At 47.9% G+C, this 16945-nt stretch overlaps 2 protein-coding genes across 2 annotated transcripts; both read right to left on the bottom strand.

The window, feature by feature from the left end:
* Positions 1–13637: 13637 nt before the first annotated feature.
* JUN (Jun proto-oncogene, AP-1 transcription factor subunit) lies at positions 13638–16620 on the bottom strand. The gene has a single exon (XM_027108373.1). The coding sequence runs from the start codon at positions 15429–15431 to the stop codon at positions 14397–14399; it is 1035 nt and encodes a 344-aa protein (XP_026964174.1). The 5' UTR covers positions 15432–16620; the 3' UTR covers positions 13638–14396.
* LOC113622373 (uncharacterized) lies at positions 15547–16894 on the bottom strand. Its single transcript, XM_027110674.1, has 2 exons — positions 16711–16894; positions 15547–16322 (listed from the first exon to the last, which is right to left on the bottom strand). Exons 1-2 carry the CDS (start codon positions 16892–16894, stop codon positions 15601–15603), a joined length of 906 nt encoding a protein of 301 aa, XP_026966475.1. The 3' UTR covers positions 15547–15600.
* Between the last annotated feature and the right edge of the window lie 51 nt (positions 16895–16945).

Genomic DNA, 16945 nt, shown 5'->3' with positions numbered 1-16945 from the left:
GCACAATTTAAGGAGGCATCTTACTCTCTGGGTCGTGCGAGTGCTGACTCTGCACTTGTATGACCCTGAGAGTAAGGTGCCTCCTTAAATTTGCCTGTGATATTTGCCTGCCCAGTATCCATTTGCCTTTCTGGTAGTCATACCCCAATTTTGCTTTGGGGAAGTACCAGGTCCTATTGCTTGTAGAGGTGGTGAAAACTATCAGCTGGGTAGCAGGTATGGAGGGGAAGAAATGTAACTCAAGCCGGGATCTCTCTATTCCAGGAATACATCCCTTGAGCAGAGAGAAAAAGCACTGAAACATGATTGGGAACCATTGACTCCGACAGAGGCATGGGTTTCAGAGGAAGTCCCTCAGACTCCAGAGCTAGCTGCCTACCCAATGTTCATTCTCTCATTCACAAAAGTTAAAGACTGCATTTCCTAGACTTCCTCGCAACTAGGAATGGCCAAAGAAATATGTATGGAAGTTGCTGGGTGAGCATCTGAGAAAGCTCTTTAAGGCTGGTAGGGTGCCTTTTATTGTCCTCATCTTTTCCTCCTTCATCTTGGCTGGCATGGGGACTTGACAGTTGGAGAGCAGCTTGTAACCATGAAGTGACTTTAGGATGGAAGCCATATGCAAACAATGGTGGAGCAGAAACAATGGAGCCTGTGCTTCTGAAGACTGAGAGCTGCCATACCACCTCTCTTCAGACTTCTTGTTCAAGGGAGGAAATATATGTGTAAAATTTTTAAAGCCACTGTTATTTGGCTGTTCTATTTTACTCAATAGGAGTGAATCCTGATTGATTTAATTATTTTAATGATTATCCCCTGAGTCAGACATGAATGGTGATCCCTTTGCGTAATTATCTATATGCTCCTCTACATTTCTCTTTCCCTTGTAGTTGGGTTGAGGCTATGTGTCTAATTTTGACCAATGGCCTCAGGGCAGGAATGACATATGTCACTTCTGTACTAAGGCACTTAAGTGTCAGGGTGCCCTCTCCAGCTCTCTCTTCCCTGCCAAAGTAACACTGGAAGCCACATGACGAGATGGGGTGGTAGTGTCACAAGATAGAAGGAAATGGGATCTCTGAGTCACTGGATGTAGAACTCCCATTAACCTGCCTTTGGCTGAGACTTTGGGTGAATGAGAAATTTACTTTTGTTTTGCAAAGTCAATGAGATTTCAGAGTTTATTCATTATCACAGCATAGGTTAACCTATCCTAACTAATACACCCCATTTTATAACTGAAAACATTGAGTCAGCAATAAGTAACTTGCCCTAATCAAAGCAGCTACTTAGTGACCAAGTCTATCTGACTTACAATAGCCACGCTCTGCTGTCTCCATCTCCTCCTTGATATTGGCCACCATGGGCATCCCTCACCCCGTTGGTTGCCTGTCATTTGCTTCCACCCAGGTTGTTCCTCCTGTCTCTCTGCATCTCTCTCTTTGGCCTGCATAAACTACAATGCCACATGTCCAAGTCTTAGGCTATGACATTAAATCATAGAATTATGTCTCATACTGTAATTCTGTCTTGGAATTTATTTTGAGCCTTGTCTGGTTGAGTTTGGCCAATACTGAAAATGGCTGCTCAGCATCTGGCTTTTATTTGGTCTTTGGCTAAAACAAAAAAAAAAATTCAAAATTAATTTTCATCACCGGGTTTATAGTATTTTCTGTTTTCTTTCCTGAGCACAGTGAAGAAAAAAAAAGTGAGATGTGGCTATAATACTGTATCTGAATCACTCAGCTTGGTGGGTTGGAACAACTTGCTCATAAGAAAAACTCGTGTATTCAACAGATGTTATGATGCAGGGGCCCTGATAGATTCTGGGAATGCAAGATGAATTTTTTTACCAGTCCTTGCTTTAAAGGGGTACCCAATATAATGACCTGTATATGTAAATAAGATGCAAAATAGTGTGATAAGCCCATAGAGAATCAGGGTGTATTAGAAAACGTGATGACACAAATGGGAAGGTTGTCTTTTGCACCGACCGATTCCCACATGAATGTGTTAGTGCCATGGTTGGAAGAGATCTTCCAGAGATTGCTGAATATTGAATGTTGTGCTAAGTGACTTTCACAAATCAACTCTCCACACCCCCTTCCCCACCATGCTTTACAAGTATTACATCTATTCCGAGGATGAGTAAACTGTCGTTCAGTGAAGGAAAGAGACTTGCCTAAGGTCACACATGTAGGATTTTAACTCATTTCTGTCCAACTCCAGAAATTCACATTTTCCCCAGTATACCAATCTGGTCCCTCTGGTAAAACAGATGGGTTTATTTCCACAACCTCCACTGTCGAATCCAATGAATTTCCTGAGCCAAGCCCTTGGCAGATCCATCGCAGCTTGGGCTTCTTGGAAATTCGGTGCTGGTCCTCAAGGGCTCCCTACCTGCTGAGCCTTATTCTTCATTCTGAAATAAGAGCTGCCCTGTAAACAGTATCTGGTGCTCGCTTCCTGGACTCCGGCTGGTGGGGCAAGAACAGTTCCAGCGCATATGCTTCCCTATTCTGTAAAAAATGTGTTTATACTTGGTTCCCCTGAAGGCAAACGACGCCCATACTTTTGTCCCGGCCGAATTTGTTGGCTGGGCTTTTTCTAATCCTTTACACCCTGAGAAGCAGGGAGCGCAGCGCGTGCCCTCTGGCGCCATCTACTGGCACTGTTCGAATCTGACGGCGGCCCCTGGAGAGGAGTTGTGATGTATTCAGTAATTAATTGAAGGAATCCTGCTACTTCATTAGCAGATTCTTTTTTTTCTACACGGACGAGAGAGTGACCAATTGGTAAAGAGAGTAGATATCAAAGACTTTAACTTACTTTAAAGAGCCCAGGATCTCCTCTCTCTCACTTCTCCCACCCCACCCGTTGTGACGTTCCTTCATCTTCAATTCTTTCTTCCTTTAAACATATTTATTTTCTTATTATATAGAGATCAGGGCATGGGGCACACAGCTGCACACCTGAGCAAACAGAGTGGTTGACTGGTTTGCTGGCGTAATGAAAATCATTGGTTTTGAGCTCATTACTCTGATTCCACAATGGGCACCAAATCCCATTTAAGACCTACCCAGGAACTCTTCAAAGTGACGCTGCTCCGGGTCTGTGCCTGGCGAGCATGCCACCTCTCTGAGTCTTTGCAAAGGAATAACCCACGTTTGGAGACCCAGGCCTGTCAGATCAAAACCAGGCCTGGCCTCCAGACCTTCAAACAAGTCACAACAGTGAACTTGACTCATCCATTTTCAAATTACAGCCTGTTCTCTTTACGAAATGGAGCAGAGCCTCTCGGATTGGGGCTGCCTGCTATATTTGATATATTAGGGAGAATCCTGACTCTTTCCAGGTTTCTGCTGGTCTGTTTTAAATCCAACTAGCTTGGCTCAGTGTGGTTTTTAGTTATTTTTTCATTTGAAATGGAATTCGAAACAGCAGGGGCATAAAGCCCAGATACAAATGGGAAAGAAAACATAAAAAGGTCCCTGGAGTTCCCCCTTCACCTTCCACATTAAGGAAAAGGAATACCATTGTAAACCGACTATCTGTCAAAATACCATGTGGGGAGGGTGATATTGCTGAGCTGCTGGAATTTTACAATATTTCTAATGCTTTTGGTTTTCTTTAGAGGCGTTTCGATGGAGGGATCAGGGGCACAACTTTGGAGCCAAATCCTGCTCTGCCTTTTACAGTCCTGGAGCCTTAGCCATTTTCTGTAAGCACACAGAGTCTCAGTTTCCTCACCTGGGAACAAGCCTGCGCTAGTTACCTGATAGGCTATTGCGAGCTTGAAACAAGGTAATACAGAAGGCATTTACCATGGGCCTGGGCACTTCACAAGAGCTTCATAAACAGCTAATAACATGATCAGTCTCTCGTAGCCAGGAATCGGAGCTTCTGCCTTTGGAATGAAGTGTTGACTTTCAGATAAAGCCTGGGTCCCCTTTGTTCACCATCACCTAGCCTCTCAGATTGTTTAAGACTTGGAGTTTGGGTGCTATATTCGGACATGCCGCATTAACCACACCCCTTCTAGATCCACCTGTCCCGTGACCTCCTCCTCCCCCATCCCCTCCCCGCAAGGGAATGGTACCTTCTAACCACACTGGTCTTCTCCTTACTTCTAACACACACTCTTGCCCAAGACAACAATGCTCTCCCCACCCACCCGTGTGCCTAATTCCTTCAGGTCTCAGTTTAAAGGTCACTTCCTGGGGAGGCCTCCTTGACTTCCCTGACTGAGGCCCGCCCCTGCTCATCCCTCCACTGAAGCCTCCGATCGTGGCTTCCCAGTCTATGCAGTGTCACTGCTGTCCATCTTCTCTGCAGCACTTTGCAAAGGGCTGGGCTGGATACAGTAATTGTGATAATCTGTTTAATAATTTGTCTGGTGTCTCTTCTCTTTACCTGACAATAAGTGGTCAGGAATTCTGTCCATTTTGTCTATAAATAGCTGATGATGAGTCCTAAATAGCTCCATCTGAGTCCTCCTTACCTTAGTCCCTGATGTCCCCTCTTCCTGGAAAACGATCACCCTATTTTTCTGTCAAACTCCCACTCCTCTCTTTTAAGATACAATTCCAAATCAGCCCCTCAGTGAAGCCATTGCTGAATTCCCTTAGGTGGGGTACTTGCTCCTAAAGTATACTGTATTTACCTCTGTCATGGCAATTATATATTGAATCCACCTGCTTTTGATAACAGGCTCCATGTTTTACACAACTTCTCACCTCCAGCGCTTAGTAGGTGCCTGGATAGAGGAGGTGAATGGATTCAATAAACATGGGGTAAATGAATAGAGCCATGGCCTTCTGAGAGAGTGACAATCGTTCAATCCCATACCGCTCTCCTCAGGTGGAAAGATTTTAAGACTATTTATGCCAAGAACTGGTTACTATATTACCTCCCAGCCACACAGTAGATACTCATCAACCTCTCGGTATTTTCTACTTGCAACACTGGATTTATCATTCACTTCTTATGCTTATAGTCAGTTCTAAGAATTTTCAGAGATCCTTCTCACATTCTGGTTCTGGGGTGTAAAGATCTTTGATTCGCTATAGGGAGGAAAAAGAATATTTCATTGTATATTGGATTCTCCTTTTTTAGGGTTCAGTCATGATGATAATTGATTTCAGTTTTTCTTTTCTACTTTTACTACTTCAACTATTGAATTGTGGAAATCCTGGTGTAGAAACTGATACTGATACAGTTCAATGAGCAGGTGAGTGGAGAAAAACACAGACCAGAAGTAGATATGCTTAGAGGGCTTCTTGATGTTTCAAAATCTTGCTTGGAGAATCTTCAACTCTCTATTTTAATTGGCCTGGGTCAAGTTTTTTACAGTGAACGTCACAACAGTGACTAAGACTAATGACTATTGTTTTTACAGAATATTTTTATATATGTTATATCATTGAATACATCCCCCCTGAGCATTTTCCATCCAAAGAAGCATGTTCTTGATGATTTGTATCTGGAGTTCCCAACTCGTTAGAAGAGATCAAATTGTGCATCACGAATGCCAACCTGGTTTTTGAAGTGGAGTAGATGTCCCTCTATCCTGGACTGAAAAAATTTGATAATAATAACAGCAGATAATAATCATCTGTTTGACCTCCAGCACCTACTCCTTCATAGGTCCTGATTGTCCTTTGAAAATCTTCTCCTCCTCACTTTCTTCCCTGGCCATGTAGTTTGATGAGACTCCCAAAACCTTGGTTTTAGAGGTGGACAATTGACCTACACCTCAGCCAATCTAGTATGTCCTGTGCCTGACTGGTTCAGGAATGGATATGAGGCGCAATCAGATCAATGAAACACCGTCCCGGGAGGATGTGAGGAACTACTATAGCCATCTTACTTATTCCTACAGACAGAGAATGGGAGCTGCTGGACACTATCAAAAGGAGACTGAGGATGAAGCTAACTCTTCCCACAGCAAGCTGAGTGATGGAGAGCAATCAAAGCCTCATGATACCATTTGAGCCCTGTATCCAGCCAGGTCTAGAGCTACCTCTACTTAAAGCTTTTCAATGATATACTCCAATAAAATGTCTTTTGACTTTAACGGAATTTTCTGTCACTTGCAACCATAGAATTCTAACTGATACATTTATAATTCACCAGCACTAGGCTAAGCCCTTTTACGTAGGTTAGCTAATTTAATCCTTAGGACAGCCCTATGGGAGTAGTTATTATCTGCATTTCATAGCTGATGAAATAAAGGCTTAGAGAAATTAACTATCTTCCCACTCACAGGTGGGAGATGTTAGAGTTAGAATTAGGATTCAGGTCTTAGCTTTGCACTGTTTCCTGGACACGGGAACATGGCTGGGGGGTACCATCTATCAGGCACCATCCACTTCTCACCCTCCCTTCCCAATACTCCTAACCTGGTCCTTCATTTTGCTGTCCTCCTCCTCTCTTCCCCTCCCCTCCCATACCTTGACTTTGAGACTCCAGGGAGATGAACATTAGCCCCTCCACCCAGCAAGCTCTGGGAGCCCAGGCTCAGCCCTTCCCCGGCCCATGGCAGGGGACTGGCTGAGATGACCCCCACATAGTCCTTCTGGCCACTTTGCTGTGAAGTCATGGCCCTTCCCTGGGTGTCAGTGATTGCTTCTTCCTTTCCTGGCCCAGAGCCATCTTCAGAGGCTCGCTTGACAGCACCCAGGGCAACACAGGCTGAGAGGCACCCTGCTTGGATAAGGCATTTTCCCGCTCGGGCATTCGTGTACAGCTGGCTCTGTTTGAAATCCTGTCCCTCTCTGACTTCACTTCCTGAATGTGCTGACAGGCCTTTGAGCCAAGCCAAACAGGTTCCCAACGCCCGTGCCTGCAGAGTATTCCCCTGCGAGTGCAGCTGGGGAAACAAAACTTTTCTCCAGCCCGCAGAGAGGACCTGCCAGCCCTTATATGACCAAGAAGCAGGTCCTGCGAGACGTCGTTGAATCTTAATGGGAAACGTTTTCATTTCAGCCGGGGTGGTGTGTGTGTGTGTGTGTGTATGCATTCACACTGGCTTGGGCGGGGAAGTGGAATTCCTGATCAGTTCCTCTTCAATTAACAAATCTACAGGGAAAAATGGCTAATTATTGCTTGCCTGCTCTATACAGGGTTTTACATATATGAACCTCTGACAACCCTCTGAGGTAGACATGGCTAGCCTCATTTTTACAAAGGAAGGAACTGATACACAGCGATACTCATGAACTTGATCCATGTCTCCCAGGTTTGAGCTGCAGAGCACAGATTGAACCCCTGGGTACCTGACTCCAAAATCCCTGTGCCTCCACTAACTCCTAATACCTCAATTCTCTCTTCCAACTTGTAATATCTCGATTCTTCATGTGGTCAGAAGGGTAGCAAGGCTCTGGTGTCTTCTGAGTTCTGTGAAGTTCTACAAGTTAGTTTCTTCTCTGAATCTCAGTTTCCTCATACGCAAAATGGAATGATAGCAGTGTCTGTGGCAGGGAGGCTGTGAGGCTCCATTGAGATATAAATTCACGTGGCAGTACTACTCAAGGGCAGGGTCATATGTGAGCAAAGCTAGCTCTTCTGAGTCAAGAAAGACCTGGACTCAGCTCCGGCTTCCACCAGCCACTTATTCCATGAACTTGAACAAGATGGAAACCTCCATTTTCTCATGTATACAATAGAGCCCTAACATTTACCTTGTAATTCCCAGCAGAGTGCCTGCTACATAGTAGAAATTTAGTAAATGGCATATGTATTGAATATTATACAGGCTTTTGTTTATTATACTTGTGGCAGACACGGTTGTTTCCTGCTGGAGCAGTTAGGAAAGGCTAACTAATGCTACAGTAACAAAAAGCCCTCCTCTCTGTGTCTTAATACAACCAAGGTCTAATTTTTGCTTCTGTTAAATGTCTATTGTTGATGCTGGTGGTGAGGAGGGACTCTGATCTATATCACCGTCATTTAAGGACCAGATTAATGGACATTCCATCTCTGTGCTGCCACAGTTGCCACGACTGGGAAAAGGAAACATGGTGAATTGCACACTCACTCTTAAGGCTCCCACCTGGATGTGAGAGATGTTACCACTGCTGGCATTTCATTGACTGACACAAGTCACAGTGCCTCTCACCCAACTTCCAGGAGGTAGAAGACAGGGAAGTACTACCTTACCTTGTACAAGAGGAGACCTGGAAACATTTGGTGGAGAGCACTAATGACTATCTACCCACCCAAAAGCCACCCTCCATCTCACTTATTTTTTGCCACCAGAGCCTTGATTTTTATTTATTTTTAAATTTACTTTTGGTGTTCATTTTCCCATGTGCTTAGAAGAAGGTGATCCCAAGGGGGTGAATCATGACTGTAGGCCAATCATGGTGGTCCCATTCCCTGGCCAGGGATGAGTTTGGGTATAGGCATATGACCTGCTCTGGGCCAATGGGACCTGAAGGGAAGTCTACTCGGGTGGAAGTAGGGAGGTTCTAGGAGAGGTTTCTCTTGCTAATAAAAACGAGAAAGATGGAAGTAAACACCCTTGCATTGCTAGTGACTATTGTGTTTACCTATGATGCCAGGAACTGCTAAAGCTATCTTGAGTCCACACAAGGGGCGTCTTTGACACACTGAGAATGGTGAAACAGATAGAAAGCCCATGATGATGTCGCTGAGCCACTATAGTTGCCCTGGATCTTGTTTAAATTGTGTCTACTGTTACTGGCCCGTGTAAGCATCCAAACTGGTGGAGTGGTCGATTATATAACAGCCCAGGTACCTGCTTATCTTTTTTCAAGATTTGCCATAAGGTGAGGGCATTCCTCCCTCCGAGCATGAATCTAGGATGAATCAAATACACCTTGGAAGAGATTTGCCATCAGCAAAAGCTGATGGACAGACAGTCCCATGGAGATCTGGGAAATGCCCAAATTTTGTCCAGGTATCTAGTGAAAACCTATAGCCTAAGAAGGCAGTAACTTAATGATCTGGTAACCCAATTTTTTGAAGGAATAATGAAGCAACCATCGAGCAATGTCTTCTAGTGGATGTACATGAAGGAAGTTTGTGTAGCAAGAAACCGTCAGGGCTTCTCAGCACTAGTATTCTAGTCCCCCCAGAACTGAGCGGTTTGCAGCAGGGCAACGAGAGTTCATTAGACGTTGCTGTAGCATGGATGAAATATCCCAGGAGACTATCTGATTACCTTTGCTCAGATGCTGTGTACATCAAAGAACCTTCTGATGACTAATTCAGTTCCTCAGGGTCCTTGATGTAGAATCAAGGGGGTGCCCCAGAATCACCAGGGCATCAGGTTCCTAGAAAAATATAGGAGAAGAATATGGTTCTTGACGGCTGGGGACCTAACTGTGGTCCCACCAGTCACTGCATGAGGGGCCTCAACAAAAACTCTTAAAACTCACTGGGAGCCTCAGCTTCTGTTCCTGTGAAACACAGCTACTAATAATGACACACGCAGGGTAGTGGTGAAAATAAAACGCAATAGAAGAGATGAAATCATGTTGGAAAGGACAAGAGTATAAACTGGTGAGTGCCAATCTCAGTGCTCATTGCTCTCCTCTTCGCTTACCCCACCCCAGGAAGGCAGGCCTTCCCTTAACTCCTAGGGTACCCCAGAGTTTTTCCAGGCTTTTCCTCATGCTGACCCTCATTCTGGAATTCCCTACCTCATCTCTTCTGCTCTTGACCTGAAGAACTCTTAAGTCATCTAATCAGTCTCAGTTCAAGTATTTCTCCAGAAAGACCAGGATGACAATCAAACTCTTAGCATGGAACAGTTAGTACTTCACAACCCGACCCTTAAACTTTCCTGCTTCTTCTCCTTCACTTTTCTTCTCACACCTTCATTCCCAGCCTCTCCAAGCAGCTTACAAGTCCCTCAACACACCATGTTTTCTGATGCCCTGTTCCTTTGCACACAAGTTCCTCCTCCAACCTTTTGCTCCTGCTGAGTTCCACTGGATCAGCTCAGACGTCATTTCACCCGTGAAGTCTTTCCTGATAACGTCTCTTCCTCCTGCATCTGGCGCCTCTTTCTGCTTCATCTCCATACTCTTCCCCACCAGACTGGGAGTTCCTGGCGAACAGGGATTGTGTCGTGTTCCTCACTGAAGCCCCACTCTTAGCAAGGGCCTCAGTGAGACTGGGCCCAGGGGAGCGCCCTTCTTTGGGACGTCAAAAGTCCAAAACCAAATAACTAGAGCCAGGGTCCAGAGTTAGGTAGGGATTGTTTCACTTTCTGGGGCCATCCCAGCTTCTAACCCTCTTCCCTTCTTCTTTAACATTCCACTTGACCCACGTAGAAGTAGGTGGTGGGGTAGGCAAGACTGAAAGGCATTGTCTTTTTCCTTGGTTCATTCAATGGGTATCTTCTCTAAGAATAAAAGAGCACGAGGAATAGATACATTGGCATGATCCTTGTCTCTGTCAAGCAAACACTGGGTACTAAGTTCAGGACCCCTGAAATACATTAACTTCACAAACAGGAAGTTCTCTCTGTCATTACCAATGAAATAGTGGTTTTTAATAAAGTCGCACGTAGAACTATTTTTTGTGCCTGCCTAACGATCACATATCCTTCCCTATCTCCACCTCCAAGCCTAATGTTTCACGCAGGCCCATTTTATATGAGAAGATGCCCGCTTAGTGGAGGAGGGAAGGGATGCTCTGTGTGGCTGGAAGAATGAATGTGCTAACAGTTTAATTCTTCTAAGAGCACTCATTGAGAACTAGGCTTTAGCACCTGGTGATTGGCCACGTTTGACTTTTCTGAGGGTCTTCAATCCATCTGGCGTTGTTCGCCTGGAAATGGATGAGGTATATTTCACTAGAAGACGTTAAGACCTGGAATTATTTTGGAGCATTTCAGTTCAATTGTCTATTCAGTCAACACACATTTTATAAACGTCTCCTATGTAACCAGGCACTGTACTAGGAGTCTGGGTTCCACAGACGAGTAGGATAGGTTCTAGCCAAGAGACACAGAGGTTCACGATGATAATACTTTGATAAGTGCTATCACAGAAGTTTGGATAAAATGTTGTGGATGCGTAATTGGGAATATTCGTTCCACCTGAAGAGGGAGTTAGCAAGGAAGGCGTCACAGAGAAGGTGGCACTTTTACCAAACCTTGAAAAATGGGTAGGATTCAGCAATTGAGCCAGAAGGAAAGGTATCCCAGTCAGAGGGATGAGTACAAGCAGAAGCATGGAGGGGTGAAAAGGCATGAAATTCAGATTCACACAAAGATATGTTTCTCATAGTGAATGTGTAGCCATTCAGCTTAGAAATTATTAACCTTTTTCGAGTCATGGAACTTTTTGAGAACCAAATAGAGCTTAATGATCTCTCTCCCTAGGGGAGTGTGTGTTCATGTGGGCACACCCGTACACAAACACAATTTTGTAGGCATTTTCATTGAGTTCATGAATCCTCTGCCCCAATGGACACAAAGTGTTAAGAATCTCTGAAATATACATATGTAAGACAGATTAAAAGAGGATCAATGGTTTCATGTGCCACTAGCTTCATCTTCTCCAACCATTAGTGTTACCCAAACAATAACTCATTGAATGCCAAAATAACATTGACCTTTGAGGGTCTATAAGTATCTGATTTTCTGTCTCCAGAGTTTACAGGTTACTGCTGAATTTCCTCTACCACAATTTTTTTTCTATCCCTTTTGTTACAATTTCAGAGATATACATTCAGAACGATAGTTGAAACAAACAAGGGTAGGGATAGGCCTGAGTTTCAGGCTTTTTATTTTTCTTAAAGTCATAGTCTAGGGGCTTCCCTGGTGGCGCAGTGGTTGAGAGTCTGCCTGCCGATGCAGGGGACACGGGTTCGTGCCCCGGTCCGCGAAGATCCCACATGCCGCGGAGCGGCTGGGCCCGTGAGCCATGGCCGCTGGGTCTGCGCGTCCGGAGCCTGTGCTCCGCAGCGGGAGAGGCCACAACAGTGAGAGGCCCGCGTACCGCAAAAAAAAAAAAAAAAAAAAAAAGTCAGAGTCTAAAGCAAACTGGGGAGTGGTGTGGCTTTTCTGTGCTGCACTGTCGTCTGGGCTTAGTCTACCTTTGCAGGTAATTAATTCCCCAGCCTGCTTATTTTTTCTACTTGGCTCTTGTTTAGCTTCCACAGAGCCCCACCCCAAAGTGCTTTATTGTCCCTCTTCTGACTATTTCTACAAATGGCCAAAATCAACTCACCTTCCGGGTTGCTGACATGGGCAAATTCACTGTTTGGAGAAGTGTATCTGCTCCCAGTAACCCTTTGTTAAATAAGTGTTGTTCCAATGGAGTGGACCTGATAGCTAATAAGTCAGTCCAATCCCTTCCACTCCTGGACACTCTCCCGAGGAGAAACTCTCTGTGTCTTTGGATTTACAGCCACAGGCAGGATATTAGCACTCCCAGACCTGTTGGGTACTAGAGCACTGCTAATGAGCAAACAGCCCTGCCTCAATTAGTGGTTTGGGGAAGTATTCCTGGATATCAAATTGCTTTTGCTGCTTGATAATCATACCGGCTCTTGGGATGAAAAGCAACCAAGCAAAAATTGTTCCCTTGCTGAGGGCTGCCTTGTTGATCTCTTAAGTTATATCTGTAGACAGGATTTAAGTCTGCCATTTCTCCAGAGTGAAGGTTTGATTTATAGACATAATCATTGTACTGGTGTTCATGTTTTCTCTTGTGTATTTTTTTATAGTATCTAGAGTACCATCTTTTGAGACCGATTCTATAATAATTATTTAAACAAGGCTGATTATTTTAGAGACAAATTAAGAAACTATAGAAGAATCTGAAATGATAAACTGCTATACTGGTAATTTGTCTAGGCATAGGGAGGGGGTGTGTGGAAAGCGAAAGAGGAGAGAGACACAGACAGAGAGAGAGAGAGAGAGAGAGAGAAGGCGAATGAGGATGAATGAAGCTGGGAGAATGTCTCATCCAGACTGCAATTTCTGTGTTGACTTTTCATAAATTCTTTGCTTCTTAATTACCAAATAACTTCAGATGGCAGTAATGTTAACCCCAGCAACTGAAAAGCAATGCTCCAGAACAGAGCTTGGGAAGAAAAAAAGTAGTAAAGGGAAAGGAATTCAAGATCTGTTATTGGTATTTGAATACGTTTATTGTGACAAGAATGCTGTTATAAATATTCATATGCAAAGACCATCTCTTTTATCTAGGAATTGTTAAAATAAAGATTCCAAATTGGAAGGATACATCTTTTGTAAAAATCTGCCACTGTTCCTGCTTTGAGAATAAGCATCTATTGTTAAAATTTCTACTAACATTATAAATGGTCACAGCACATGCCACTTGATATGATCCAAACTTTAAAACGTTTGACTTCCCAGGGAGCTGCCCCTCTCCACCACAACCTCCCTTCCCTCAGCCTCCTGAAATGCCACATTATCCTTTGTAAGCCACTCTGTATAGCTTGTTGGGGAGGAAAGAGTATAACTCGATGAGGGAATCAGCTACAGTTATCTCTTAACTCCAGTAGGTAACAGTTTTCACTGCTTGATAGTAAGAAGCACTGATAGTGATTTTAATGGACACTCTTAACTCTTTCAGCTCCACCTGGCAAAGTAATCTACAGGTAATGCAGAAAAGAGGTTGGGGGAGGGGTCACTTTTTCAATATTTTATTGTATTTTCTTAAATATCCTTTCTGGAATTTTCAGAAACAAAACATAAAAAAATTATATACTTTATTACAAATGGTAAACTCAGAGTGCTCCAAATCTCTTATTTACAAACAACGCTGGGCAGGACACCCAAACAAACAAACATGAAATAACTTACAAAGGCGTGAAGCTGTTTATTGACAGTAATCAGCTTTCATCAAATTAAAAAATATATACATGTACATACACAGTTATGGAAGGCAGTCCAGAAGGAGTTCATCTGCAGACTGGGCCTCGCTCTCGCAAACCTCCCTCCCGCCTCCCCCCCCCCCACCCCCTTTGTGTTCTTAAGGAGCACTACAGAAGCAATCTACAGTCTCTATTGCAGTTTGCGACCCCTCCCTCCCCCCTTTAATACTGAATGAGATCGAATGTTAGGTCCATGCAGTTCTTGGTCAATGTTAAAGAAAAGTCTAACGTTCTGTTTGCGCGGGGACAGCCCGACCGTAAAGCGGGGCAGCCCGCGGGCGGCCGCTCCCTGGCTCCCTGCCAAAGGGAGGGCGCGCCAAGTCCTTCTCTCTCGTGCACACTGGGGGCGCCGTCAGGACGCAACCCAGTCCAACTTGGAAACCCTTGGCTTTAGTTCTCGGACACTTCTTTTTTCTCTCTTTCTCCCTCTCTCGCAACTTGTCAAGTTCTCAAGTCTGTCCCTCTCTGGGTTATTTGTTCTCCGTTGCCCCTCAGCCCCCGACAGTCTCGCCTCAAAACGTTTGCAACTGCTGCGTTAGCATGAGTTGGCACCCACTGTTAACGTGGTTCATGACTTTCTGCTTAAGCTGGGCCACCTGTTCCCTGAGCATGTTGGCCGTGGACGCCAGCTCCGAGTTCTGCGCTTTCAAGGTTTTCACTTTTTCCTCCAGCCGGGCGATCCTCTCCAGCTTCCTTTTCCGGCACTTGGAGGCAGCGATGCGGTTCCTCATGCGCTTCCTCTCCGCCTTGATCCGCTCCTGGGACTCCATGTCGATGGGGGACAGGGGCGGCGTTTCCCCGGGCATCTCGGGGACCGTCTGCGGCTCCTCCTTCAGGGCCTGCAGCCGCGGGTGCTGCACGGGGATCTGCTGGGGCAGGTGGTGCGGCGGCGGCGGCGGCGGCGGCGGCGGCTGCTGCTGCTGAGGCTGCGCGGGAAAGGCCAGGCCGGCCGCGCCGTAGGAGGGCGCCCCGCCGCCGCCGCCGCCACCGCTCAGCGCGCCCGGGTTGAAGTTGCTGAGGTTGGCGTAGACCGGCGGCTCGCTGTGCAGGCTGGCGCCGAAGCCGCCGCCGCCGCCGCCGCCACCGCCGCCGCCCGCCACCGAGGCCACGGCCGGGGCCACCAGGCCCGCCCCGCTGACCGGCTGCGCCGCCGACGTGACGCTGGGCAGCGTGTTCTGGCTGTGCAGTTCGGCCAGGGCGCGCACGAAGCCCTCGGCGAAGCCCTCCTGCTCGTCCGTCACGTTCTTGGGACACAGGAACTGGGTGGGGGTCGGCGTGGTGGTGATGTGCCCGTTGCTGGACTGGATTATCAGGCGCTCCAGCTCGGGCGACGCCAGCTTGAGCAGCCCCACGTCGGGCGAGGTGAGGAGGTCGGAGTTCTTGGCCCGGAGGTGCGGCTTCAGGCTGCCCACGGGGTCGGCCAGGTTCAGGGTCATGCTCTGCTTCAGGATCTTGGGGTTACTGTAGCCGTAGGCGCCGCTCTCGGACTGGAGGAACGAGGCGTTGAGGGCATCGTCGTAGAAGGTCGTTTCCATCTTTGCAGTCATAGAACAGTCTGTCACTTCACGTGGGGTTAGTTTGGGCTGCGCGCAGAAGTTTCGGGGCCGTAACAGCGCGCTGGCAAGCGGGGGACACACGCGCCTCCCCGGGCCTTGAGCAAGGAAAGTTTCTGGAAGAGCGCGCGCCCCCGCCGGCTGGCCTCCCCCGGCGCCCTCCTCACCGGCTCGCTCCGGGGGATCGCAGGGTTAAGACGCCGCCCGCACTCTTACTTGTCCGCTCGCGCGCGCCGCCCGGCTTTGAAAAGTCGCGGTCACTCCCGGAGCTCTCTCGGGCCCAGAGGTTCCTCGGAGCCCGCGGACGAACTCGCTTCCCGGCGGCAGCAGGTAGCGCGGACCCCGCGGTGGCCGGCCGGCGGCGGGTCTCCGCCGCCCCGACTCCGAAGACTGTCCCCTCCTCCGCTGCGAGGGGGAGGGGGCGCCCGGCAGCCGCGGCTCGCGCTCGCCCAAGTTCAGCAACGGGTTCGAGCGAAGCGGAGCGCACGTCCTCCTGTCTCTGCCGCCTCCTTTTCTCTACCGCCGCCGCGGCAGCTTCCTTTGCAAAGGAAAGCTTTGCAAAAGTTCGCTCCGGGACCCGGCGGCCACTTGTCTCCTGTCCTCCTGGCTGGGAAACTTCTTGCCGCTGCAGCCGTTCTCCTGACTTCCCCGGGCGGACAGTGGCCGCTCTCCACGCTGTCAGCAGCGCTAGCGCAGCTGGGCTCTCTCCGCCTGGGGGCGGCTGGAGAAGGGGCTCTCCCGGCGCTCCCCAGAACACCAGCCCGGGAACCACAAGCACTAGCTCCGGGCCGTTGGAGAGAAAATGGAAAAGAAAATAAGATTTGCAGTCCTTCCCAGCTGACTGTGCCTGTCTGCCTGCCTGCGGCCGCGTACCTCCACTCCCGCCTCACAGCTTCAGCCACACTCAGTGCAACTCTGAGCCCTTATCCAGCCCGAGCTCAACACTTATCTGCTACCAGTCAACCCCTAAAAATAGCCCATGATGTCACCCCAAGGCCTTCCCATTGGCTCGCGTCGCTCTCAGGAGGGCGGGCCCACCCGTCGCCATGGAGACCCCACCCTAGAAGATTCTTCTCTGGACCCGCGGAGGCTCACGGGATGAGGTAATGCTCTGTTGCCCTCCTACAGTTGGGCCCTTCTTTCTCCTCCTCCCCCCCGCCTCCCCCTCCAGGCGACTTGAGCCCCTGTCTTCCTTCTCCCCTCCCCGGCGCGTCTTTCCCGGCCCGCCCGGTGCATTGTGGGCTGACGTCTTGGAGTTTGACTGCCTAGTGACGGTGGCTGCCGCGAGACGGGCGGACTCGGGCGCTCGCAGCCTCTGAAGGAAGCGGGCTGAAGTTCAGGGCTCGGGGCGGGAAGGCAGGGGATGCGGGACCCAGAAGGCGGGGGAACCGGGCCAGGTGTCTGGGGCTGAGGGCGCGGGGCGGGTGGTATTTCCCCACTTCAGGGCTCGATGTCATTTCGCCGCCGCGAGGGGCGGGCCGGCAGAGCGCCCGGGTCCCGGTCCCCCC

This window comes from Aethalodelphis obliquidens, unplaced genomic scaffold (genome assembly GCF_003676395.1).
Source record: "Aethalodelphis obliquidens isolate GAN/ISIS:26980383/991018 unplaced genomic scaffold, ASM367639v1 scaffold9, whole genome shotgun sequence".
Lineage (NCBI taxonomy): Eukaryota > Metazoa > Chordata > Mammalia > Artiodactyla > Delphinidae > Aethalodelphis > Aethalodelphis obliquidens.
The sequence above is the reverse complement of the archived record's forward strand: the minus strand, read 5'-3'. Positions and strand labels throughout refer to the sequence as shown.

What these genes read in the sequence shown, in the direction of transcription:
- JUN (XM_027108373.1), bottom strand. Translation starts at nt 15,431, where the DNA reads ATGACTGCAAAGATGGAAACGACCTTCTACGACGATGCCCTCAACGCC.
- LOC113622373 (XM_027110674.1), bottom strand. Translation starts at nt 16,894, where the DNA reads ATGACATCGAGCCCTGAAGTGGGGAAATACCACCCGCCCCGCGCCCTC. An exon ending in CCCGTCTCGCGGCAGCCACC is followed by an intron (nt 16,323 to 16,710) that starts GTCACTAGGCAG and finishes TGAAGCTGTGAG; the next exon opens with GCGGGAGTGGAGGTACGCGG.